Raw genomic sequence first — 26,911 nt, 5'->3', positions numbered from 1 at the left:
CATCTTCAAAGGAATAAAATTCACCAGAGAGAAAACAACAGCAAATTAGAAACCCAAGTCTACCAAAAAACAACCCGCACCAATCAAGTGCTCCATTACCAAAGTAACAACCCAACCTCCCACAAGAGGAGCTGTGGACGAACATCATTCAGATGAGCACAAACACACTGCAGCCGCCCAGAACACCAGAAAAAGGAAACAGACACCCTACACAACGTCTTCCAACAAAATGGACACCCACGCAACTTTGTCAAAAAGTGCCTGACCACTCAACCTACTACAACACAACCAACATAAGCTATGAAAAGGATCACACTGCCATACATCAGAAACATCTCAGAAACAACCAACAGACTATTACAACCACACGGCATCCCCGTAGCACACAAACCAACTAAAGCCCTCCAAAACATCTTAAGCAAACCAAAAGACCCAGTAGCCCAAGAAGAAAAAACAGGAGTCATCTACAACATACAGTGTAAGGACTGTCACAGCCCCTATGTAGGACAGACAGGCAGAAGGCTGGCAGAGCGCATCCATGAACACCAACTAGCAGTCAGAAGACACGATGAAAACTCCTTAATCTCACAACACATGGACAGATTTAACCATAGTTTCGACTGGGAAACTGTGAGCATCCTAGACCAAGCTAAATCCAAAAATGCGAGGGAATTCTTGGAAGTTTGGCATTTAGACAAATCAGCCATCAATAGACACATAGACAACATGTACACACCATTCAAAAGAGACAATAAAAAGCTAAGAAGGAAACAAAAAGACCAGAACACATCCTCTCCAGCAGCCAACACCCAGATAAACAAGGATTAATACCAGACAAACAATCAAGCAGAAAACTATACCCTAATCAAGGAACTACCAAGGAGGAAACCACACCCCTAGCAACACTGGCAGGGCAAGCTACTGCATATAAACAAAGGGCAAACCTCACACTCACTCATACTGATGATGTTACCTAGTCGGGTAATGAAATGTCTGCAAGCAAACAACCAAGCTCAGAGAGCACCAAGGACTGACGTTCTAAACTTGGCTAGTGTTAACTTAGGTTTGTTGGAGGGGAGTTCTGGCTTAATTTGTTTGTGGGTCCAACCCATTAGACCAGGTTATGGTGCCAAGCACTGCAAATCCAAAAAATGGGTGAATTCTGCAAGTTAGTTAAGGCTTATGTGGCTGGGTCTTGGGGCACTGGGTGTAACCACACTTTCCATTTGCAACCTGTCCATCTTCTTTCTCCCTCCCTCTGCAGAGTCCTCCACCAGAGGATTGGACCCTGGACCTGGGTGCAATGAGTCAACATGCTTCAGGATGCCCAACAGCCCAGCAACCAGACCAGCCTTCCTCCCGCTTCATTCACCCTGGTTGGCATCCCTGGCCTGGAGGAATACCATAGCTGGATGGCCATTGCCTTCTGCCTGATGTACCTCTTTGCGCTTCTGGGAAACCTCTCCCTGCTCTTCCTCATTAGAATGGAGCGCAGCCTCCATGAGCCCATGTATCTCTTCCTGGCCATGCTGGCAGTGGCTGACATGACCTTATCGTCCTCCACGGTGCCCAAAACCTTGAGTGTCCTCTGGTCCCATTCCAAGGAAATCTCCTTTGACGGCTGCCTCGCCCAGATGTTCTTCACCCACATTAGCTTCATTGCAGAGTCCACAATCCTGCTAGCCATGGCGTTCGATCGATATGTTGCCATCTGCAGGCCGCTGCAATATACCTCCATCCTCTCTCCCTCTGTTGTGGCAAAGACCGGCTTGGTGGCTCTTGCCAGGAGCTTTTGTGTCATGTTCCCAACCATCTTCCTCCTCAAGAGGCTGCCCTACTGCGGGCAAAGGGTGATGCCCCACTCCTACTGTGAGCACATGGGTATTGCCCGCATGGCCTGTGCAGATATCGCGGTCAACATCTGGTACGGTTTCGTAACCACCCTTTTGTCTCCAGGCTTAGACATTTTCCTCATTGCTGCTTCCTACCTCCTGATTCTTAGGGCTGTCTTCAGATTTCCTTCCAAAGACACCCGTCTCAAGGCTCTGGGGACCTGTGGTTCTCACTTCTGCGTCATCCTAATGTTCTACACCCCAGCCTTCTTCTCCTTCTTTGCCCACCGGTTTGGCCACGGCATCCCTCAGTCGGTCCTCATCCTCCTGGCCAACCTCTACCAGCTCCTGCCCCCTATGCTCAACCCTGTTGTCTACGCAGTAAAAACCAAGCAGATTTGGGAAAGGCTCAGCAAGGCCTTTAGCAAGGGGGGCAGGGATGCTTAGTCCCAGACCCACGTTGGATTAAAATTGGGGGTGGAGGTGGGAGAGTGAATTCAATGGCTCTCATTTCTATGGCTTGAATGGCATTTGGGACCATGAGAAAACAGTTGCACCTACTCCAGCCTCTCAAATGCCTTTTTCTTGTCCTTCTCCTCAAAATTTCTTTTGCTCTGAGTTAAGGGTTGACAAACAATATGCTACATTTCTGCCAAAGAGGTGACATTCCTTTGTTTTCTCTTAAAATGATGAGTTACTTTTTTTCTTTGCTTTCATTTCAGTATTCAGAGTATGACATTCCAAAATGTTGCCTATTTTAGCTTTGAAAATGAAGCTTTTGAGATATTCTAAATGAGTTGTTCAGATGCTCTTTTGAGGACTGATGCACGTTCTCCAAGATTAAGGCACTATCACAATCATTGCTCAGGCCAAAAAGAATTGTTTACAAATGTGCTCCCCCCACCCACCCCACCACTTCACAAAGCCATGCTGGAAAATGCAGAGGAAGCACAGATGCCAAAGGGCATCTCTGTTTTCCCCAGATTCAAATTTGGCTTAAGGCTGGGTTCCTTCATTCTGCGCGTCAGCCACTCTCGCCAGTTGGCTCCGAGCAGACACTGCTGGGCCTGGCTTCCAAGGGGATGGAAAGGCTTCCAAGGTCCAAGGAGCAACTACAGCCCACTGGTAGAGCTCTCCAAAGCAGCCAGATTCCACGTCCGTTTAAAAAGATTGTGCATTTCTCAGAATAACTGGGACTGATCCCCTGCTTTGGCCCTGGGTGTGTCTGCCTGCCAACCAGGGTTGCTCATGCTGGTGAGATAGATAGGGGTGGCAATTCCTGGCTCTTTGGCAAGTCAGAGGAGGGGAAGGGGTGCCTGACCAACATGAGTGCCTTTCTCTCCTTTAGCCCCTAGAGTGAGTGCCATGTTTCTTTCTCTCCTGGTGGAGGTGCTTTATGGCCCAGTGTGGCCTCCAGGAGACTCACTGAGATGGCCACATACAGCTTGTGGTTCAGGGTACCTAAAGTAGCCTTCCTCCATTGTGTTGCACAATAATTCCCATAATACCCAACCAGCCTCACAAAGGCTGCTGAAAACTCCTCTCCTCTCCTCTCTTCATTCAATCTTCTTCCGCCCTGTCCCCAACCTCTCTCCCTGCTTCCAGGTTTGCATATTTCAGAGTTCAATCTTTTTTTGTATCCAATCTCACCTGCACTTTTTCTACCTAGTACTTAATGTCACCTTCATTTAATGCCTTCAGTAAACTTTAATCTTTCAAGCTTTAATCTGGCCTGTAATCTCCTTGCATTTTGCAGAGCCTTGATGACTGAACTGCTCGAGCGTTTCACCTTGGATTAGGGGTTTCTGTCTTATTATTTATTGCTCTTTTATTATACTGTATGTTGTGCTGTTGATGCGTTTTACTCCGTTGTACACCAGCTGAAGTCAGTATGATTGGGGTGGATTATACGTATTGTAAATAAGCAGTAGTGGAAATTGTTCTTCTTTATTCCCATGAAAAGATGCCTACTTTCAGCAGCAGCTGCTCCTGACTTGGACATGTGCATGAAGCCTTGAATGTGCTCAGCTGAATATCTGAGTTGCCACCAGCAGAAGACCCCCAACCCCCCCTTCCATGCAATGTCCCTTCCCCATCCCGGATCCCTGGCTCTGCCCGACTGCCTGAGCTTGAGTTGTCCTACATCGGGAGAAGCCAAACCAAGAAAGATGCTTTGCCATTTTGACAGAAAGAGCTTCATCTCCTTTCCTTCCCTGGACCTTTTGACTCAAGAGATCAGGAGGGAGGGACCAGGTCCTGAAAGCTGATTGTCTTTTCATGGACTGAGCACAGTGCATCTGAGCAAGTAACATGCAGTGTCTGCTTTTACGCTTGCCCACAAATGAGCAGAAGAGCACATTTATTGGCATCAACAGGTCTCGTTCCCATCAGAAATTCAGTGCAGGACATGAGCAGGCCTTCTGAACAGGTCAGAGAAGAATAAAGCTCTGATTCAGACTACACAGGTCATGTTTAGAAATGATTAGATGAAACAACAAACATATAAACAAGGTTTTATTTGAGCTTTAGAGGCAGTGTAAGTTCCTTGGACCACTATTATAGAAAGATGAGCAGGAACCAACCTTTCTCCGTTGATCCGAAGTGAGTGGACAGAGACGGGGGGGGGGGGCTGCTCAGAGATACCCAGTGGTAATGGGCCCGAGAGCACCCACTGTCTCTGCCTGGAGCATTTTTTCCACTGAGTTGGCCAATAAACCCCCACCAAGGATCTTGCTTTTCTGTCTTGGAAAGACAACAGCACGCCAATCCTCCCTGAATGCAGAAACTGGGCAGAAAGACAGATGGTCGTTGATATAACCAGGCCCCATGCCATGAAGAGCTTTATTGGTGACAAACAGCACCTTGAATTGCATGCAGAAGCTTCCTGGTAACCAATGTAGCTCATGAAGCAAAGCTATTACATGGGCATGACATGGCCATCGCCCCTGCATTCTGCACCTGCTGCAGCTTTTGAATAGTTTTCATGGGCAGCCCCGTGTAGAGTGCATTGCACTAGTCCATGTATGAGGTGACCAGACCCCTCACTCCAGGTGGGAGCACAGGTGGCACGCCAGATGAATTTCTGCGATGGCCTTCTTGGCCACAGCTGCCACCCGCTCCTTCAGCAGGGACCATGAGCACCAGAGGATCCCCAAAGTGTGCACTAGTCTTGCAAGGGGAAGGTCAACCCTGTTCAGGACTAAAGATGAAACCTCCCTGGCACAGGGGGTCCAACAATTGACACCCATTTGGTCTTGTCCTCCCCAGGTCCCTATAGACACCAGACATTCAGACAAGGCCTTGACAGTATTGCGTGGTTTGACGAGGGTTGAGATGTACAACTGTTAGGATTTTCTCATGGGAAGAAATTCATCTCGTTATCTTCACAGCAATGTTGTGTCTAGAGAGATCATGTGACTTGTGTGTTAGCACGTATACTGCTATTTACTGCCACCTATTGACGTGTGTATGCTAGTTATTCAAGGAGTGGCAATATAATGGGAGGATTATATGCCCAGGCTCTCAGTATAGTTTTAGCCACCATGTAGTTGTTTTTATGGGTTATGTAGTTGTAACTAATAACCAAGTAGTGTACCTCTTCTCTGAGAGTTTTTGGCTAGAGACTTTGTTAAGCTTGTGTTGTTGATAAGTCTTGGATGCTAAAATGCATGAGAAGATGTGTTTTTTCCTATATTTGTATGATATTTGCATTTTATGGAGTTTTGCATTTTTTATCAATAAACACCAGTTAGTATATATTTTCTGGCTGGATTTCTTTGGGGAAAAAAGAAATGGACATTGCATTTATAAATCTTTCATGCTGATGTGTATTTTTCCTGGGCACACTTTCCTGGAAGTATTGCTGCACTCTGCACAACAGGAGTATTGCTGCACTCTGCTCAACAACAACTGGATATCATCCACGTATGGTGGATACCTCAATCTGATGGATGACCTCACCCAGTGGTCTCGTGTTAAACAGAAGGGGCAGAGCCCCAAGGTGTCCCACACACTAGGAACCTCGGACTGGGTCTTTCTCTTCCTGTCAACAGGCACTGGACCCAGCCACAGAAAAAGGGGGAGAACCATCATGCCACTCTGCCCCCCCACTCCCAATCCCCATAGGCAGGCCAGAAGGATACCTAGGGTGATGGTGTGAAAAGTTGCTAAGAAATGAGAAATGAAAAAGAACCCCCTCTTGGCTCCATCGAAGTCGACAACAAATGTGGCCAATGGTGTCCAGAGCTACCCGCAGGCCGAAAGGGGTTCAGACAATGAGTTTCATCAAGGGACTTTTGTGGCTGCAGCCCAACCACCTGCTCAACAACGCTGAGAAGCTGGAGACTGGACAAAAGGTTAGCACAAGCAGCTCTTGAGGAGCTTCCTTCAGGATGACTCCTCCCCAATCCTTCCTAAAAAGGGAGAGGTCTGTGACAGCTCAGTGCAAATCTCACAGATGCAGTGGCAGATGGGGACCTGAAGGTCCACTAAAGGAAGGAGTGGGGCTCCACGGGCATCATCTCTCAGTGCAGAGAACTGAGGAGAAAGTGAGAGACCCGCTGCCAACCAGAGGGAGATGGGGCAGCCGGGAAAGAGAACGACTTTCTTATCTCCAGCTAGGAAACAGAAACACAACATAGAAGTAGCAAGACGTGCAATTAGCAGACATGCTGGTCTAACTGTTCCGGGTCCACTTTGCCAGGAACAGGAAGCTTTACGGGTGTAGCAAAGCACTCATGCACAGACAGCCCAAAATATGGATCTGTTCCCAAGACAGTCCCTTCATCCTAATGTGGACGGAATAGAGAAGACACTTGAGACAATCCACAATTCTTTAAAGGAATCAAATTTACAAGAGACAAAGAAAACAACCATCTAGTCCTTCTTAAGGGACCATCGCTGGACCCAACAGGTCTGGACAATTCTCACCCGGTCTCTAACCCTCTAATCCTTTGAGGGGATATTGTTGAGGAGGGGGTTGACTTACAGCTCCAGATGGCTCTGGAAGAAGCAGGTTATCTGCACCCTTTTCAGTCAGGATTCAGGCCTGGTTATAATACTGAAAGGGCATTGAATGTGCTTGTTGATTACCTCTGTGGGCCTTGGGGTGAGGGTACCGCATCCATCCTGGCCATCCTTAATCTCTCAACAACCTTTGATAACATTGATGGTATCCTTGTGGCCCAGCTTAGGGGATTGGGAGTGGAAACCACAGTGTTAGATGTCTTCTCCTTTCCTCAGGGCTGGCTCCAGTTGGTGTTGGTAAGGTGGGAGAGGTCAAACCTGAGGCCCCTGCTCTGTGAGGGCTCTGCTCTCTTGCCACTTCTACTTAACAGCGACTGTAAATGAAGCTGCTGAGTGAGGTCATCCATCATCATGCACAAAATGGTACCCAGTTGTACCCCCTGGGCCAACTAAGTGATGCTGCCAAGGTCCTTTCCCAGTGCCTGAAGGCTGCCAGGGTCTGGATGGGGGAGGACAGGCTCCAGACCAGTCCTGGCAAGTCGGGGTGGGTGGGAGTTTCAGGGCCCCTGGCTCCAGAGGTTTTCCACCTTTAAGCCTGTGAGCAAGTTTCAGATGGATGAAGAGATCGCTGGGATAGACAATGGGTGAGCCTGGGTTGCCACATTAACCCTTTTCTTGGCTGGGTTCACGCAACATAGTCGGCCCCAACAAAGGAGTGCCCATTAACAGGGTGCCATAAGATTCTATCCTACTCTTCAATATTTTCATTAATGACTTTGAGGAAGAGAGCGAGGGGATGCAGGTCAGATTTATAGATGACAGAAAGGTAGGAGGGAGAGAATATTCAAAATGGTTGGGTGGTTAGAGAAGTGGACTGACATTAACAGAACAAACTTCAACAAAGGTGAAGTCCGCCACTTAGGAAACATAAATTGAATGCAAAGGAACAGGATTTGAAAGGATATGCAGGAATGGTAGGCACTCAGTCTAGGTCCGCAGAAGTAGAGTGTCCAGATGCTTTCTCTCCACTCAGTGCTGGCCAGTCCCCACCTACAATACTGAGTCTGGTTCTGGTTCTGGGCATCAGCTTCTAGGAAGAACATTGACCAGCTGAAGCATGTCCAGAGAAGAGCAACCAAGGTGCTGAGGGGTTGGATGGAAAAAGGTATGAGGAAGAGGGGGTGGGTCTGCGTGGCTTAGACAGGAAAAGGTGGTGGGGAGACGTAACTGGGATGTCATGTAGAAGATGGAGCAAAGCTGATCAGAGCTGTTGCAGAGGACAGGACAGGAAACAAGGAGTTTAACATACAAGGAAGTTGGTTTGGGATTTATTATTTCATTAATTTATTTATTATTTCAATTTCAAGGCCACCCAACTCCATAGTGACTAGGCGGTTTACAGCAAAAAAAGAAAAAAGAAAAAAGAAAAGAAAACAATTTACCTAGTTTGGAAAAAAGAAGACAACTGACACAAAGGATCAATATAGGACTCTCTGGAATTTACTCTATCATAGAAAGATGAGCAGGAACCAACCTTTCTCCATTGATCCGAAATGCCAGGCCATGATTACATAGAAAAGCCTACTACAGTTTCCTATATTTGCACTCCCTACTGCAGATTAGAGATTTCCTGAAGATAAATGCACAGCGTCTTCTCTTTCTGATACAATAAAAGGGTCTGAATTGCAACGTTGCTCTGAATTACAGTAATGCATGAAGAACAGTTCATGGAGGATGAAAAGCCATATATCACAATTTTTGCAGTTCAGACTCCCATCACGTTCAGGCTCTCATTGTACTCTCTTCTTCTGAAATTTCTTGAGGATTCGGGTGCAGATCTGTTTGGTTTTCACACTGTACACAATGGGGTTCATCATGGGAGGCACCAGCAGATAAGCATTGGCAATGAGGATGTAAGCAATGGGAGGAGCGTGCTTCCCATATCGGTGGATCATGGTGAGCCCAAGCATGGGGATGTAGAAACTGAGGACAGCACAGAGGTGGGAGATGCAAGTGCTGAGAGTCCTAAAGCGTTCCTCCTTGGAGGCAACTCCCAGGACAGTTTTGAGTATCAGGAAGTAGGAGAGGACCAGCAGAAGCGAATCCACCCCTGTGGACAAAAGCGTTGCTATCAGGCCGTAGACATTGCTGATCCTCCTATCTGAATGAACCACCTTTAAGACATCTGGGTGCAAACACATAGAGTAGGAAAGGACATTTTTTCTTCCATATTCCAGAAGCCTCAGAAGGAAGGGACCTGGCAGGACAAGGCAAGCAGCCCGGGATGCAACCCCCACCCCAATCTTGATGACTGTCTCATTGGTCAAAACACTGGTGTATCTCAGAGGGTTCTGGATGGCCACCAAGCGATCAAAGGCCATAGAGAGTAGAATACCAGACTCAGCAATAGAGAAAGTATGGATGAAGAATATCTGGATCAAGCAGGCATCAAAATGGATCACACGGTGGTTGAACCACAGGACACTCAGCATGGTGGGCAAAGTGGCAAAGGATAAGCCCAGGTCTGAGAGCGCCAGCATAGACTGCCAGTGGACAGAGCACATCAGCCCTTTTTGAAGGGGGGGGACTTCCACTTTCCTCTGCTCATCCAGCATCTCACTGGCTCCTCAGGGTTCCCAGAGACAGAGGGTGCATCAGGTTTTGGCCAGGACATCAGCGAGAAGGAGATCTTCTTCTGTCCTTTCCTGAGAAGCACTGGTCCCGGGCTTACACACGTACAGGATCTGTTTTCTATTCGATTGCTTTCTCCTTTTTAAAGCACAAGCCGCTCAGAGCCATCTGGAGCTGGGCAGCGTCTAAATCTACGAAGAAACACACCACCACTTCCCTTTATCTGACTTCAGTCCGTCACATTTATTTTTTTCTCGCTTTCCACTTCTCCATACATGCACGTTGCTGTAAGAGACGGAGTGCCAGAATGAGCTTCCATCTCCACTCCTTTGTCCCTGCCCAAGGAGAGTCAAGCAGCTGAGAAGGGACTGATAACCGGCAAAGGAGGGCGGGCGGAGTTGTCCAACAAGAAGCCGAGGGGTCTGAGTGACAGAGCAGAGTCTCACAGGCCAAGCGGAGAAGCCAAAGTTTGAGATAAGTAAGGGAAAGGGAAGGAACAAGGCCAAGAAATGCAATCCACAAGAGCAGCGTCAGTGAGAGCAGCGGACGCAATATTTCAGCCGCTTCTGTAAAACGCAGCTCCCCGAGTCTCTCGTAGCCTGGTGGGTTAGGAAACATGATTGCCCCACTAGATTTATCCGAGCCTGGCCTCTGACCGTCACCATCCCTAAAATGACCTTACCTACAGACGGCAACAGGGGTCCATGTCCCCCTTCCTGAAATCTCTACCCAAAAGGGCTACCCTAAACAAGCAGCGCACCGGGAATCTCCACTTCCATTTCCCAGCACCGAGAAAGGCAGAAGAAACATAATCCTCTCCCCACCACCCCAAGATATATAAAAACCTGACTGCAAGAGTTATTTCAGTTTCTGGGAAATGGTGTGCATAATGAGGTATGAAAAAGGGAAAGGTTTCAAATCGGTCTGAGGGTCCCAACGGAGTCCCAGATCAAGCACCAAAACTTATAAAGGAAGACATCTATCTCCCATCTTAAGGACAGCAAACAACATAAACCTACAGCTGAATGCACTTTCTGTTTTCCTCTTCTTTCCTTTCCTTTTCTTTTCTTTTCTTTTTTTTTTTTGAGGCCATTCCAGATTCTGCTTAAGCTGGAATTTCAGCTACATCCCTCTCAACCTCAGAAGAAGCTGCAAGGAGCTTCCATCTACAATAGTTTTCTCAGGAGAGAGAGAAATCAGAGCCAGCCTTCCTCCAGTGATCTGAAATGCCAGGTTGAATGACTTTTGTCTTTCCTCCTTCTTCTGCGAGTCAGAGCTTTTCCTGAAGCCACACATGCAATTTGTCCTCTCTCTTATAGAACTTCAACCATGCGAGGGCTACAACCTTGGCCATATGTTGGGGTTGAATTCCACACACATGTCAGGGGAGAAGAAAAAACTACAGGCTACATATGTCCAATAGTTGTAATTACCTCCTTCAGGTTCTCACTGTTCTCCACCTTTCTGAAATTTCCTGAGAATCCGTATGCGGATCTGTTTGGTTTTCACACTGTACACAATGGGGTTCGTCATGGGAGGCACTAACAAATAAGTGTTGGCGATGAGGATGTAAGCGATGCAGGGAGCATGCCTCCCATATCGATGGATCATGGTGAGCCCAAGCATGGGGATGTAGAAACTGAGGACAGCACAGAGGTGGGAGATGCAAGTGCTGAGCGTCTTAAAGCGTTCCTCTTTGGAAGCAACTCCCAAGACAGTCTTGAGGATCATGAAGTAGGAGAGGACCAGCAGAAGCAAATCCACCCCTGTGGACAAGAGCATTACTATCAGGCCATAGACACTGTTGATCCTCCTATCTGAATAAACCACCTTTAAGACATCCTGGTGCAGGCAGAATGAATAGGAAAGGACATTTATCCTTCCATATTCCAGATGCCTCAGAAGGATGGAACCCGGTAGGACAAAGCAAGTAGCCCGAATTGCAACTCCTACTCCAATTCTGATCACTGTCCCATTGGTCAAAACACTGGTGTATCTCAGAGGGTTCTGGATGGCCACCAAGCGATCAAAGGCCATAGAGAGTAGAATACCAGACTCAGCAATAGAGAAAGTATGGATGAAGAACATCTGGATCAAGCAGGCATCAAAATGGATCACACGGTGGTTGAACCACAGGACACTCAGCATGGTGGGCAAAGTGGCAAAGGATAAGCCCAGGTCTGAGAGTGCCAGCATAGAAAGAAAATAGTACATGGGGGTGTGGAGAGTTTGGTCCGTCTTGATGACAAAGAGGATGGCGCAGTTCCCTGTGATGGCCACGAGGTACATGGAGCAGATGGGGAGGGAGATCCAGAGGTGGTGTTTTTCTAGCCCAGGAAAGCCTGTCAGGAGGAAAACTGGGGGGCTGAATTCTGAGTGGTTGCTGAACATAGTTCTCTTAGTTTAGGACTGTTTTGTTCACTGGGAAGAAAAAACACATTAAGTCATTCAGATGGCCTCAGGATACCTTTGATGAACCTGCATACCTATCAGGGGTTCATTTTCACAGCTGCCGACCTCCATAAGTTGCTGTGCTGCCTCCGTATGGTTTAGATTTCCAGTCCAAGAACTCCAGTCTACTTTGGGGGAGTCTCTGGGTTGGAATCCAGCACCAATGCAAGTCATCAACAGGTTGGGGAGGTTGATGTCTCTTCTTAGCTGCTCACCTTTCTGTCTGGCTTCACTACCAGCTTATGCGCCTGCACATTCTCACATGCCCACATGCAAATGCAGAGGGTAGCAGCTAGTTGCTTGAACCTACTTCTGCAAATGACATCCTCCCCCCCGCCCTCCTCTGTCAGCCCCAGCCCAAGAACGACAACGAGGCAGTCCAGTCCAGTAGAGTTCCTTTATTAGCGTGCACCTAATTGACAGAATCCCGCCAGACCAAACCTGTGCTAAAGCAACTGGTGGCTGTACCCCGTGAGACTCCAGGGAGGGGCCGGCCTCAGCCCCTTCACCTTCTCACGGCCCTGCTGCGGGCTGAGGACGTGCTTGCTCCTAACCCCTCCAGGACTGCTCCCCCTCCCTCCCAATAACCTCGATCCTCCATTCCAGTATCCTCCCCGCACATCCTCCTCCTCTTCCTCATCTCTTTCCAATTCTTTCTCTCGCTTCTGTGTTCAAGGCTTTCACAAAACCCATAGATTTCCCACCTGGAGAATTTCAACTCTCGCCCAGGCACTCCAGTTTAATTTTTATTTTGTGAACAGAGAAACTGAGAGCACACTGGGTGTCTCAGAAGACAGGGGCTCCTTAGACTGTCCCTCCACCCCCACAGCTGTGGAATCCTCAATCCCAGGAGCTTCCCAAAATGTCCTTCTCCACAGGAGAAGCTCTCTCTTCCCCCAGACCGTTCAAATCTTGCTCCTCAATAGGCTTTCCCAATCCTTCAGCATCTCCTTCCTGCAAAACCCGGCAGTTCTCATTCTGTCTGTCCCAAAGAAGAGAGCATGAGAGGGGACCGACGGGTGGGTCATGGACGGTCCGGCCATCAGGCGTTCCTCGGGGAACAGAAGGGCCAACGGACACTGAGGAGGCCAATGGAGGAGCAGTAAGGGCTGCCAAGGAAGAACAGCCCCTCCCTCTGGTCAGCAGAGAAATGTGCAAATGCATGAGAACAGATGGACAAAGGACGGAGCAGGAGAAGAGATAAAAGAGCCACGGTCCACAGCTTGGGCTTGGACTTAAACCCATGGCTGACCCTCCCCAGCAGGCAAAGCCAACTCACCAAACTGGAGACGATTCTGCCTCTCCTCCTTCCTGGTTCTCTTGCAAATGCCGGCAGATTGTTTATGACTCCAGGTTTGCCTCCCTCTTTTCCCCTGGGCTGGACGGCTTCTCCGTTGCTCTGGGAAGTTTTTCCTCGTGGTCCCTCCAGGCGGGTCCCTCCGTTCCTGCTGGGATGAAGGGAGCAGAAGGGCAACTGGCTAGCAGACCGCCTCAGGGGGAGCCTCGGCTCTCCCAGCTTCAGCTCTGGGGAAGGCTGGGCCCCACGCAGGTCTGAAGCTCCTACCGCCTCTGCTGTGGGTGGTGGGCTGAATCCTCAGAGCAGCTTCTGGGTGGGGCTTGAGGGATAAGCAGCTCTTGGGCCAGAGGGCATCCAGGGAGTTGGCATCAAGAACTGGCACTCGGGCACATCGAGACCAGCACTTCAATGTGGTTTGCTCCAGTCTGTCTGGTGGCATAAAGTATGCCAACTAAGCTGTCTCTATCCCACAGCCAGTCTCTAATGGCTGTTCAGGAGCAATCATATAGATAGATTTTGTCCATGACCATGACAATCTGTGCCTAACCTGTTCCTTCAGGTCTTTCACTCATCGCCACTGTAAATTGAGTCCATTCACCTTGCTGCTGGTCATTCTCTTCTTTCCCAGCATTAGAGCCTTCTCCAAGGAGCTGGATCTTCACATAATGTGTCTGAAGGAGGACAACTTGAGCCTGGTCATTTGTGCCTCCAATAGGAACTCTGGGTTGATTTGTTTGATGATCCATCCATTTGTTTTCTTTGCAGTGCAACCTTTGCTTCCAAGAGTCTCACAGGGAGATGACCGCTTTAAGGGGGATTAAAGACAACTCCTTCTCTGAGTGGAAGAGACCCTTAGGTGTCCTTGGTGGTAGAGAGCATCAACGATCTGGGTGAAAGCACAGGGCTGGGTTATTAGAGCAGGATAACTTTGTTCCACATACTGTGCCATTGGTAGCCTGGGGACAGCAGGGAGGGCACATTCCTGCCACTTGGCAATCTGTGCTGTTCTTCCTTATGGGTTTTGTAGTCCTTGGTGAAATGTGCTTTTGGATGAAATAAGGAGAGTCCAGAGATCCTGGATCTGGGTTGTGGGGTGCCCAGGAGTAAAGGTGGGGTAGAGGGGATCAGCCCATTGGAAGGGTGAAAAGGTGAGGTGGAAACTGACTGTTCTTTATCCATCAGGAAACCTTGGTTTGCTGATGTCCTCCACATCTTCCGTTGCTCTTGGTATTATTCAACATTTTTATTTATAATGAAATAATGGGAATGAGGGGCTGCTTATCAGATGTGCAAATGGACAACAGTGAGAACTCTGGCCAACTCAGCTGACAGGAACAGGGGGTCCTTCCACAGGGAGAAATGTAAGGCATTCCATTTGCGGGTGGTTGGGGAAGATAACACACACATACAAGACAGGCGTTCATGGATTGGAAAAAAAACTTTGAAGAAGGACATGGGTGTGGTTAGTGACAGCAAGCTGAATGTGAGCCAGCAGTGTGAGATAGCTGGTAGAAGGGTTAAGATGGTTCTGGGCTGCATCAAAGAAGCATCATATGAAAGAAGCATGAAGCAGAAGTGTGAGTCTTTTGATGGTGGTGGGACAGAAATATGATAAATAAATAAATAAATAAATAAATAAATAAATAAATAATAATCAGCCCTTGTTCCTTTCTACTCGGTGATGGTGAACCCACACCTGAAGTATTGGGTATGACTCTGACAACCACAATTCCAGAAGGTTATGGACAGGTTTGTTCAGAGGAGGTGGCCAAGGTGATACAAGGACCTGAGGACAAGCTAAAGGAAGTGTCAGGCCCAGCCCAAGAACAATGATGAAACAGTCCGGTCCGATCCAGTCCCTTTATTAGCTTACACCATATGGACAGAATCTCGCCAGACTAAATCTGCACTACAGCAACTAGTGAATCTACCCTGGGAGATTCCAGGGAGTGGCTACACTGAACCTCTTTCACTTCCCCCACTGCCCTTGCGGATTTTGCTGCCTCTTGCCTTCTCCCCCCTCCTGGGGTGCACCCCCTCCTTCCTGGTAGCCTTGATCTCCCACATCACTCTCCTCCTCGGAGATCTGTTCCATCACAGGAAGGATGTTCAGTCTGGAGGAAAGAAGCCTGAAGGGAGGCATGATATCATTGTTCAGGGCAGAGAAGGAGCCATTAGAGAAGATGGTCAAGAGTTACTTCCCATTGTGCAGACAATAGACACGTTGCCACAGAAACTAGGGTGAGAAATAATGGGTATAACTTGCAGCTATCTAGAGTTAGTTTAACTAAAAGGAAAAACTTCCTGATGGTAAGAACTGTGCTATTGCAGTTATCATCATCCACAACATGGAACAGCACCAGCTCTGGTTGCAAAGGTGGGTGAGATAGTTGCAGTCACCTTTTGGATTTCTATCTGTTTTGCATGGAAATCAACCTGTCTGTGAGCTGCTTGTGAAGGGTTGTACCCAGTACTCAGCCTTAGAAATAGAAAGGGGATCTGGTGGTGTAGAAGAGTACGGAGATGGCCCTGAAGAAAGCATGTGGCAGACATTACGAAAACATCATGGGCATAGGAAAACATGAAAGGGTGAGAAAGAAATTGCTCTACCTTGACTGTCTTTGGTACAAGATAGAAATATAATCTTTCAAGACTTTGTTATTATAATTCATATCATTAAAATGGAGTTCTAGTATTCCTTTTGTCTGTTCCCTGAACTCATCTACATTAAAGGTGACAGGTAGTGGTTCCACCTGCCTGCTGTTCAACGTCTTCCCTGGCCAAACTCGTGAAGGAGGTCTCTTGGATAGCCTTGCAGAAGTCCAGGACAATTGGACTGGACTGGCTGGTAGGACGTTGCTTGGCAATTATGCAGCTGTAGAAACCGATCGCCTCCCCTGATTGCCAAATATTCCTTTCTTGGCACTCGGTGCTGGGAAGGAGCCACCCTACAAGGCCCTTGAAGAAGCCAGGCATCGAGATCCAATTCCGTCCAGCTTCGCTCTGCGTCTGGCCTGGGGAAACCGTCGGGCCTCCTGCTGGATGACATTTACTGGGAGAAAAGCGGGATGAGTGGGGCCACTCTGTTGTTTCTCCTTGGCCTCTCACTGGCCTTTGACACCATTGATCCTGGGATATTGTTGGGGTGGCTCACTTGGGAATTGGATACGTGGGCGCCAGGATCCCATTCTTGCCTGCATGGCCATCGCCTCAGCATGAGAGTGACAGTTCCCCTGTGACCCCACTTGGTTCCACCCTTTCCCCCCGCAGCCGCAGAGCTCAATTAACCACTGGTGGCATCAGCGCCATGCGTGGCATGCCGAATTTCCTGGACCGAATATAGCCCCCCATTGCAAGTGTTCTATCAAGCAAACAACTGACTGTCTACGCACATGTAACTTTGCCAATGCTCAGCTGTACCACGTGGTTTTTCTGCCACTATATCTAATCTAATGAGCGAATCCCTTCAGCTTAGGGAAAGCAGCTTTATAATAACCTAAGAAAAAAGGAAGCCCCCTCCGTGCCATTCAGAGGACCCTAAAGTCCCACCACGCAGTCCGGCATCAAGCACAGAAAGACCAAGGAGGCCTCCCTTGTTAACAGCAACGACATCCTAAAACTGAAGAAAAGTCTCGCTGATTGAGAGGTTTTGCCTGGTTCTGCTTCATCTGGAATCTGGGTGGACGTGGCAGCCACGTCTCTCCCAACCTCAGGAGAGGCTGAAAAGAGGTTCGGCCCACTGGGTCTTCTCAGGAGCCTGAATTTCAGAGCCAGCCTGCTGAAAAACTGTTTGAAGTCCTCTTGAATCTGTTCCATCCAGCAGAGGAGCCTGCAAATAGCCTTCTCCCATAGTTCTGGGATGCCGGGTCATGATTCAATTAAAAGGTCTCCTCTGCTCTCCTAAATCTCTTCCTTCATCTGCAAGTTGGAGCACTTTCTAAAGCCACATACTGTATACAACCTGCCCTCTCCTGATAGAACATCTCTTGTTGTCACAGCTTCATCCTTTGCTCCTGAGGTTGGGAGAGACGTGGCTGCAACGTTCACCCAGATTCCAGATGAAGCAGAACCAGGCAAAAGGCACTGCCTTTTCTGGCTGAATTCAACACACATCTGCAGAACATCTCATGCAAGGGGAAAAGGAAAACCGCCCCAGGCGTCCCACAGCTGTCATCACCTTGAAGTTCTCACTGTTTTCTCCCCTTCTGAAATTTATTCAGGATCCGTGTGCGGATCTGTTTGGTTTTCATGCTGTACACAATGGGATTCATCAGAGGAGGCAGCAAAAGGTATACATTGGCGATGATAATGTAAGTGATTGGCGAAGCATGATTCCCATATCGGTGGATCATACTGAGGCCAAGCATGGGGATGTAGAAGCCCAGGACGGCACAGAGGTGGGAAAAGCAGGTCCTCAATGTTTTGAAGCACTCCTCCTTGGAGAAAGCTCCCAGGACAGTCTTGAGGATCATGAAGTAAGAGAAAACCAGCAGGAGTGAATCCACCCCTGTGGACGTGAGCATAACAATCAAGCCATAGACACTGCTGATTCTCCTGTCTGAGAGCCCCACTTTCAGGATGTCCTGGTGCAAGCAGAAGGTGTAGGAAAGGACATTTATCCTCCTGTATTCTAGGCGCTTTAGGAGGAAGGAAGCTGTGAGTACAAGAAAAATTGCCCGAAGGGCAACTCCCACCCCAATCTTGATCACCGTCTCATTGGTCAAAACACTTCTATATCTCAGAGGGTTCCTGATAGCCACCAAACGATCAAAAGCCATGGCCAGAAGAATGCCAGATTCAACAATGGAGAAAGTATGGATGAAGTACATCTGGATCAAGCAGGCATCAAAATGGATCACACGGTGGTTGAACCACAGGACACTCAGCATGGTGGGCAAAGTGGCAAAGGATAAGCCCAGGTCTGAGAGCACCAGCATGGAAAGAAAATAGTACATGGGGGTGTGGAGAGTTTGGTCCGTCTTGATGACAAAGAGGATGGTGCAGTTCCCTGTGATGGCCACGAGGTACATGGAGCAGATGGGGAGGGAGATCCAGAGGTGGTGTTTTTCTAGCCCAGGAAAGCCTGTCAGGAGGAAAACTGGGGAGCTGAATTCTGAGTGGTTGCTGAACATGGGGATATTTCTGTTATCTCTGGATTGTTTTGTTCACTGGGAAGAAAAAACACAAGAATTATTCAGATAGAGCTCAGCATATCTTTGATGAAGCTGCACACCCATACAGAGTTCATTTTCATAGCTGCCAGAGCTCAACAAGTTGGTGTCCTGCCCCCAGATGGGTTGAATTTGCCGTAACGTGCACCCACTTGGGGGATATTTTCTGGGTTCAATGTCTGCAGGTCATCAACAGGTTGGGAACACTGACGTATATTCTTCATGACTTACCTCCCTGTCTGACCTCATTACCAGTTTATGCACACACACACACACAAATGGAGGGAGAGGGGGAGAGAAATACAGATGGCAGGAGATGTTTGCTTGCAATCTCCTTTCCAAAGCACACCCGCCCAGCCCCCAAATTTTTACTGTCCTTTCTCTTACCTCTGCTGATTAAAGCATTCAGAGACCCACAGCATTCCTTCCTGGAGACCTTCAGCTCAAGCCCAGAGGCACCCATTTAGCTCACGTTTTGTAAATCGCACAAGTAGCAGTGGAGAAGTCAGGCGGTCCTGCGGAGAAGGCGGGTCCTTCGCCTCCCCTGCTTCCCCAGTGAAGGGATGCCTTATTCTGGAGAGGCGCAGTTGGCTCCTGCCCCAATGTCCCTTTCGGACCTGCTCCTCAGATCTATTCCAGTGCTACTACTGCTCTATCTTTTATGGCCTTGTGGGCGGGGTTTCTGGTGCTGGTGGCCCTCACAGTCCAGGAGCAGAAGCAAATCCAGTCCCCAGCCCCATGCCATGGGGCCAAGCCTTCCTGGCTCTCCGCAAAATGGGAGGATATTTATGGCTGACATTTTCTTCCCTCCTTCCCTGGGGTCGGCTGGCTCAGCTGCGGCTCCGTCCCCCAGGGGCTTCCCCCGTGTCTGCTGAGTCAGACTGGGTGGAAGGGCAGGGATCCAGCAGACCAGCACACTGCAGTAACCCGGAATGCCAGAAAGGGGAAACAGGCCGCCTATACAGCATCTTCCAACATAACAGTCAGTGAATGCATCTCCACCACGAAGTGTCTAGCTACATAACCTCTTGCAGTGCAAGCATCACAACTCCATCAAAAACATCTCTAAGGCAACCAACAGTCCACTCAACCTCTTGGCATCACCACAGCACACAAAGTAGACCCCTCCAAAAACATCCAAATAACCAAAGGGGGGAAAAAAACAAAATTCAACTGCAGGTAAGGTAAGGACCGTAATAGACAAGTAGAAGATTGAGAGGTCTCATCCACAAACATCAACTGGCAGTTAGAAGAGAAGCTGAACATTCCTTAATCTCGCAACACATAGACAAATTCAGCCACAATTTCAACTGGGAACTGTTGAATTTTAGCTTGAGCCTAATCCCAAAATGCTAGGCAATTCCTGGAAGCTTGGCTCCTGGTAAATCAGCCATTAGCAGACCCATGGAGATAAACCCCATCCACCTACCATTTGAAAGATGCACCCACCACTCAAGGCAGGAAACAAACAGCCCACAGGGAGCCTTCTCCCTAGCAGCTAATGCCCGGAGAAGCAGGAAAAAGTACTGGACAAATAGGGAAGAAGAAACCAAAGCCTAATCAAGGAACCATCACGGAAGAAACCCCACCCTACCAAGATTGGCCCAGCAAGCTCCTAAACAGCCAGCAAACCCCACTCTTCCTCACTGATGATGTTACCTAGCCTGGTAACGCAACACCTGCAGGAAGACAACCAAGCTCAGGGAAAATGGGGTGGGGAAAAGGCCCACTAAGTAAAAAACAAAAGATCTGGAGATAGTTGCAACCAAGTTTCTTCATTTAGGTATATGACTACAGTGACTACTGGGCTCCAGCTAAAGGTGCAAGAGACTGGGGTCTTCAAAGGGTGACCATTATAGAGCAAAATGGATAGATGATTGATTGACTGATTAATTGATTGATTGATTATGTGCCATCAAGTTGGTGTATTGGCTGATTAAGTTCTTCTTGCGGGGGAGGTGACAGGTGGTTGGATCTCTGAAGGAAGGGGTGGTTTCTTTCACCTTGAGGGAGATGGTCGTCTGCCTCCTTCTTAAGGGACCATCGCTGGACCCAACAGATCTGGACAATTTTCACCCGGTCTCTAACCCTCTAATCCTTTGAGGGGATATTGTTGAGGAGGGGGTTGACTTACAGCTCCAGATGGCTCTGGAAGAAGCAGGTTATCTGCACCCTTTTCAGTCAGGATTCAGGCCTGGTTATAATACTGAAAGGGCATTGATTGTGCTTGTTGATGACCTCTGTGGGCCTTGGGGTGAGGGTACCGCATCCATCCTGGCCATCCTTAATCTCTCAACAACCTTTGATAACATTGATGGTATCCTTGTGGCCCAGCTTAGGGGATTGGGAGTGGAAACCACAGTGTTAGATGTCTTCTCCTTTCCTCAGGGCTCCAGTTGGTGTTGGTAAGGTGGGAGAGGTCAAACCTGAGGCCCCTGCTCTGTGAGGGCTCTGCTCTCTTGCCACTTCTACTTAACAGCGACTGTAAATGAAGCTGCTGAGTGAGGTCATCCATCATCATGCACAAAATGGTACCCAGTTGTACCCCCTGGGCCAACTAAGTGATGCTGCCAAGGTCCTTTCCCAGTGCCTGAAGGCTGCCAGGGTCTGGATGGGGGAGGACAGGCTCCAGACCAGTCCTGGCAAGTCGGGGTGGGTGGGAGTTTCAGGGCCCCTGGCTCCAGAGGTTTTCCACCTTTAAGCCTGTGAGCAAGTTTCAGATGGATGAAGAGATCGCTGGGATAGACAATGGGTGAGCCTGGTTGCCACATTAACCCTTTTCTTGGCTGGGTTCACGCAACATAGTCAGCCCCAACAAAGGAATGCCCATTAACAAATGTTCAGGGGTGCCATAAGAGTCTATCCTGGGTCTTCTACTCTTCAATATTTCTATTAATGACTTAAATGCTCAAGCACCCCTCCAACCCAAGGAATGGAAGAATGGATCTCATGACAAAGTCCTAACGGTAAGAGCTGTTCAACATTGGCTTAACCCTAACCTTGTGCTTCATCCAGAACCTGTGCCTGGGGCTGAGGAGATACATTGAGAACCAAAACTTCTCAGGGCAGGATTCTGAGGACGTCAATAAGCAGCTACCTCTTAGTGCACAGCTCAGGAAACATAAAGCAGGTTTTCTGTTAAGCTGTGGGAAAAGTGGGAAGGAAAGGTGCCAAAAATAGACCCAAGAAGCATTAAAATAGGGCAACAACACTAACTGTCAGAAGCAATCAATCTATTTATTGAATGGATTTCTATCCCAACTTACTTTTAGGAGCTCGAGGCAGCAGGCCTAGCATGTCTCCAGAATAACACCCCTACAAAGTAGGTTGGGTTGGGAAGAGTGGCTGGCCTAAGGTCAGCCTGGGAGCTTCCATGGAGGAGGGTGACTTTCATCCTGAACTGCTGGGGATGCTTCCATTCTTGGGTTAGGTAAAAACCCATTGATGACTTTGCCATGTCAAGTTTCCAAGAGGTTCCAGCCAAGCTGAAGCCTGCTGAGGAGGGTGCAGAATGTTGGGCGGGTAATGGCTGAGTTGGGTCTCACGTGATCAAGCAAATGTGCTTGCTGCAAGGGAGCTACGAGGCAGTGCAAAGGCTTGCTTCTGGCACATCGCATCCTCCACCATGTGTGATCAGCTGATCGCTGAGATGCTCAGGTTGACAGAGTGTCCGCCAGAGGTGCTCCCTCCCCCCAGTTAATGTGGCACCTCTTGAAGGCCTCACATCTCCCCCTGGATGAAGGACCGGTGGCTTTTTGCTTATGTTTCCCACCCCTTTCAATTACCCCTTAATGCTGTTTTTATTTATTGCTCTTATTATGCATTTTATATTTTGTAAACCAAGATGCTTCAAGGAGTACAAAATATGCTAACTCACAGGAGGAACTCTGGCTCTTCAGTGCTGGGGAAGCAGCAAAGAAGGAGGGTGGCCAGAGAAGCCCGCGGTGGGGCCAACAGGCCCACGGCAGTTGAGAGGCTGCCTGTGCAAGGTGGGGAGAGAGTGAGAGCAAAGCTGCTGCCCCCCACCCCCAGTCTTGCCAAAGGCCCAGCAGAGCAGTCCAAGATGCTTCCTTGGGATCCCTGCCTGTGTCAGAGCCCCTGGGCAGCTGTTAGCCAGGGAGATAATGCCCGCCTGCCTCCTGGGCTCAGCGCTGGAGAGGACTCGGAGGAGCACCTTCTGCTGCAGGCCCCCCATCTCTGGAGGGACAGCAAGGAGCACACAAAGTGGACATCACTCTGGGGTAAGAGGAGGCCACGACTTTCCTCCTGCACCCTGGCCGTAAAAGCAGCTCCCAGGGAGCCAGGCAGGAGGATGGTTGCCAGGCAGAGCAGCTGCCCAGTGAAGGAAGGCCACCAGCCACCCTGAGCCTGGAGCTCACCAGACCTCTTCCCTGCATTTCTGCCGGGAATTTTTCTGCCCCAAGCCGATGTTGGACCACATTTCTTTTCTGACGGAGATTTATTTCATGCTGTTTTAAGCAACATGGAGGGAGGAGCAAAGGAGTGGCCAGACAAGGAGGGAGAATTATAAACCCTTAGAGGAAGGTTGGTGCCGGCAGGGTGTGCCAGCATCTCTGAAGAGCCAGGCCTTTGGCCAAATGGTCCAGGAGACCCTGAAAGAGCTGCGAAGCTGAGAAGGGGCGTGTTCCCCGGGAAGGACAGTGTGACGGCCAGTTCACAGAGGAATGGGAGTTGCGACGAGGTGTCTGAGAGCTGAACTGAGGGTCACGGGGCCCAACACTCCTTGACGGAAAACAGAGAATAGCCCTGAATTCGGCCATCACGCTATCACTCTTGCTGCTGCTCCTGCCTGCCCCAAATCCCGTCCCCTTTCCGAAGACGTCCAAGCCAGCCCCACAAGCTGACGGGCGAAAGGATACCCACAGAGTGACCTTTGCTCTTTCTAAGCCACGCTGCTGAAAAGACCAGACCTTTCCCACACCATTCTGTGCAGAGCCCTCGGAAATATGACGCTGTGGCGTGCAGGAGCTCTGTGATTGGGATCCCACCTTTGAGTAAGATTGCAAATGGTCATGGCCAGGCGCACTGGATCAGAAGTTCGTCCTTTCTCCCAGGGTCATTATTTTCTGGACGCCCGAATGGCCCCGGAGCTGCAGCTGGCCCTATGGAGGAGTGGACGAAGGAGACCTAAGCACCTTCTCTCCCTGTCAGGATAAATGGCAAAAAGGGTGGGCTTACGTGGCTTCTGCGTGGGGGCTGAGAAAGTGAGAAAGTTCCCTTGTTGCCATGGCCCCAGGCCTCCCCCCTCCCCCCACCGACTGCTGCTTTCTTCTCCTTGGTCCTGATCTGGCCAGGTGACCCACCTAGTCTAGCCTTCCCCCGTTTACTCGCTTTCACAGCTCTTGAGCCAAGCAGGCTAATGACCCACATTTAGGCAGGTTGGGGACGTGATGGCTGTGGCAACTGTCCTCCAGCTTTCCCTAATTCAGCTGGCCAGTTTGCTAATAAGATCTTCCTTCCTTCCTTCCATCCCAAACTTGGAAACTAATACAGCAGTTTCCTTTTCCTCGTGAGAGGCACTTCAGGCCAATGGCGCAGCGCTGACTTAAAAGAGAGCGATGGGAATTGGGGGGTGCAGACTCCCCTTTGCTGGAAGTGTTTGAGCAGAGGCTGGGTGGTCAGAGAGGCTGGGCAGGAGGCTGAATGAAATGCTCTCCAAAATCTCCTCCAGCTCTCACATGCTCTGTTCTTCTTGACTCAGCAGCTCCAATCTCTATGCGCCCAAGGAATAGGTTGCCACCTGGAAGATAGGGCAGAACTGTTTGCTGTTCTTTCAGAAGACAGGGCAAGAAACAAGAGGCTTAAATTACAAGGAAACAGATTTAGGGTAGACACCCAAAAGAGTTTTCTCATGCTAAAACTGTTCAGTGAGAGACTACTGTAGAGTGCCTCAAGAGGTAGTAGATGGACAGCCATCAGTTGCAGAAGCTACAGTAGTGGATGAGGGTTGGACTAGAAGAAGACTTTGGGCCTCATCCAAAGTCTCTCCAACTCTTATGTCATACTGGAGAAGCACTAGCAAAGCTTGTTTTGGTTTCTCTCCCTTCCGGTGAGGAAGCAAAATTCTCCGCTGGCCAGCATGGTGGACAAGAACCACAGCAATGCTCACCCTTCAGCATTTACCCTGCTGGGCATCCCAGGCCTAGCAGCTGCGCATCGCTGGCTATCCATCCCTTTCAGCTCCATTTACATGGTCTCCCTGCTGGGGAATGGCATGATCCTCTGGGTCGTAAGCAGCGAGACTGCCCTGCACACGCCTATGTTCTTGTTCCTTTCCATGTTGGCTGCCACAGACCTGCTTCTGGCTAGCTCAGTGGCACTCCAGCTGCTCAGAATTCTCTGGTTTGATGCCGGGGAGATCGGCTTTGATGTCTGCCTGGCCCAAATGTTCTCTGTGCACTTTTTCTCGGCCATGGAGTCAGGGACGTTGATGGCCATGGCCCTGGACCGGTACCTGGCCATCTGCTGGCCCCTGCGGTACAGCTCCATCCTCACCAGTAGCCGGGTGGCCAAGGCTGGGTTGCTGCTGGTGCTTCGTGGAGTGGCCATCGTGGGCCCCTGCCCTCTGCTGGTGCGCAGACTGCCTTTCTGTGGCTCCAGGGTCATTGCCCACTCTTACTGTGACCATATGGCTGTGGTGAAGCTGGCCTGTGCCAGCCCCACTGTAGACAGTGTGTATGGCTTGGTCCTCATCCTCCTGATTGGGGGCTCAGATATGCTGAGCATTGGGATGTCCTACGCGCTGATCCTCAGGACCATTCTGCGCCTCCCCTCCCAGCAGGCCCAGCTCAAGGCCTTTAGCACCTGCAGTGCCCACATCTGCATCATTCTGACCTTCTATATCCCAGGCTTGGTTTCTCTCTTGATGCACCGTTGCAGACACAGCGTGCCTCCTTCAGCTCATGTCCTCCTTTCCAATCTCTACATGCTGCTGCCCCCAGTGCTCAACCCCATCGTCTACGGGGTCAGGACCAAGAGCATCCGGGACCGCTTGCTGCAGGCCTACCAGTGGTGGGACAGATGGCCTTTCAGGCGCATGGCTCCGGAGTTCTGACTAGCCCACAGATCTCTTGCTGGAGTAATAGCTAAGACTCAGAGATAGGGAACCTTGATCTGATCGCTGGCTGGATCCTGCTGAATTAGACCTTACAGGATCCCTGCAGCACAGGGGTCTCCTGCTCACTAGCATTCTTTATTCAGCCCTCAGCATAAAAACCAAACATTTTCACTAAAGAAAAAGTTAAGCCGGGGCTTCCTCCAGTGAGAGTCATGGCTGACTGAAGACGTCTCCATGAACAAGCAGAGACAACAACGGTTGTGCAGAACAAAAGACCAGTGAGTAGACCGGTCCCTGAAATGGAACTAAATCCATACTACGAACTGAGACTTGATGAGGGTTGCAAATGGACACTAAAAGGAACCAAAGAACCAGGCAGAAAAGAGTCGAAATGGAGCCAACTATACTTTTTCTTATCTTAAAGAGTTTTTTACATGGACTGAAATATGAATAAATATCTCAGAAAAGATACAGATTTCAATGGATAAACTCTTAGGAGACAATTAGAACATTTTTTAAAATCTTTTACCCGACATAGGCATTATAGAGTTTGAAAGCATGGAAAACGAAATTGAGATTACCAGAATGGGAGTACAAAAAACCAATCAAGAGAAGGATCTGGACACGGAAAAGCTGCGACAAGAAATCCTGGAAGATGCCTCTCTATGGGACTTACAGAGTAGGCTGGTGAGAGCTTTGGAGACTCCTCTTAGATGCCACAGAGGGATGAAAGATCAAATCCTGTGATGCCCGAGGAAGGATTTAAAGGCCAAGATTGTGCGGAGCAAAAAGAAGGAATGCAGAGATGGACTATCTGACCAGGGATAAACTGTTGGTTTGGTATTTCTGGTAACTCCTAATGGAGTTTTTGCTGAGCCAGGACGGAAAGATCATGATTTCTGGATTGCGTAGAGATAAAAGTTAGGCTACGGGGAGAAGGGTTTTTGGTGTTTTTTTAACTTTAAAAAAGGGTGAAAAGTTACTGCATTAGCTTATGCTCAGTGTGACGAAGGCTGGAAGCCACCTCTTTATTATGGTTCTTTTCTACTTTTTTCTTTTTTTTCCTGCACTTTTATTTTTTTTCTTTGTAGTTTAGTTTGTGTTAGCTTTTACTATGTATATTAAAAACTTTAATAAACATTATTTTTAAAAGTTAAGCTGGCTACATCTGATTCCACTCCAGATGAGATGAGATGCCTGGGACACCCAAGAACCCTTCTGCCCAAGGGCTTCTGCAGGGGTGGTGCCTCAGCTTATCGCTGTAGCTTTTTCAGGTTCTCAAGCAGATGTTTTGCATCTGGGTCGGGATTGCTACACCCAGTAGAATAGATGCAAAATGCTGAGTTGGGTTGCTTGGGTGTTGAGGTTTGACTAAGGCAGTGTGGTCCAAACTTGGCCACTTTAAGATGAGTGGACTTCAACTCCCAGCTGGGAGTTGAAGTCCACTCATCTTAAAGTGGCCAAGTTTGGACAACACTGGACTAAG

General features: G+C 49.0%; 4 protein-coding genes across 4 annotated transcripts; 2 read left to right on the top strand and 2 right to left on the bottom strand.

Moving 5' to 3' along the window:
- Positions 1-1,313: 1,313 nt before the first annotated feature.
- On the top strand, positions 1,314-2,279 carry LOC103065608 (olfactory receptor 52B2-like). Its single transcript, XM_007442023.1, has one exon. The coding sequence runs from the start codon at positions 1,314-1,316 to the stop codon at positions 2,277-2,279; it is 966 nt and encodes a 321-aa protein (XP_007442085.1).
- Positions 2,280-8,173: 5,894 nt separating this feature from the next.
- On the bottom strand, positions 8,174-11,819 carry LOC103066092 (olfactory receptor 51A4-like). The gene is made up of 2 exons (XM_007442025.2): positions 11,342-11,819; positions 8,174-9,054 (listed from the first exon to the last, which is right to left on the bottom strand). The coding sequence occupies exons 1-2, from the start codon at positions 11,817-11,819 to the stop codon at positions 8,588-8,590; spliced, it is 945 nt and encodes a 314-aa protein (XP_007442087.2). The 3' UTR covers positions 8,174-8,587.
- Positions 11,820-17,363: 5,544 nt separating this feature from the next.
- LOC103066332 (olfactory receptor 51G2-like) lies at positions 17,364-18,318 on the bottom strand. Its single transcript, XM_007442026.2, has one exon. The coding sequence runs from the start codon at positions 18,306-18,308 to the stop codon at positions 17,364-17,366; it is 945 nt and encodes a 314-aa protein (XP_007442088.2). The 5' UTR covers positions 18,309-18,318.
- Positions 18,319-24,447: 6,129 nt separating this feature from the next.
- On the top strand, positions 24,448-25,422 carry LOC103066565 (olfactory receptor 52R1-like). The gene has a single exon (XM_007442027.2). The coding sequence runs from the start codon at positions 24,448-24,450 to the stop codon at positions 25,420-25,422; it is 975 nt and encodes a 324-aa protein (XP_007442089.2).
- The last annotated feature ends 1,489 nt before the right edge of the window (positions 25,423-26,911 follow it).

Source organism: Python bivittatus, unplaced genomic scaffold (genome assembly GCF_059951505.1).
Source record: "Python bivittatus isolate LINGU-HERP-01145 unplaced genomic scaffold, Pbiv_v1 ctg000340_np1212, whole genome shotgun sequence".
NCBI classification, from domain to species: Eukaryota; Metazoa; Chordata; class Lepidosauria; order Squamata; family Pythonidae; genus Python; species Python bivittatus.
This window is presented reverse-complemented; position numbering and strand designations above follow the sequence as displayed.

Coding starts and splice junctions, on each gene's coding strand:
- LOC103065608 (XM_007442023.1), top strand. CDS start 1,314: ATGCTTCAGGATGCCCAACAGCCCAGCAACCAGACCAGCCTTCCTCCC.
- LOC103066092 (XM_007442025.2), bottom strand. CDS start 11,819: ATGTTCAGCAACCACTCAGAATTCAGCCCCCCAGTTTTCCTCCTGACA. Junction 9,055..11,341: donor TACTTGCTTTGTCCTACCGG/GTTCCATCCTTC, acceptor TTGTCCTGCCAG/GTCCCTTCCTTCTGAGGCTT.
- LOC103066332 (XM_007442026.2), bottom strand. CDS start 18,308: ATGTTCAGCAACCACTCAGAATTCAGCTCCCCAGTTTTCCTCCTGACA.
- LOC103066565 (XM_007442027.2), top strand. CDS start 24,448: ATGGTGGACAAGAACCACAGCAATGCTCACCCTTCAGCATTTACCCTG.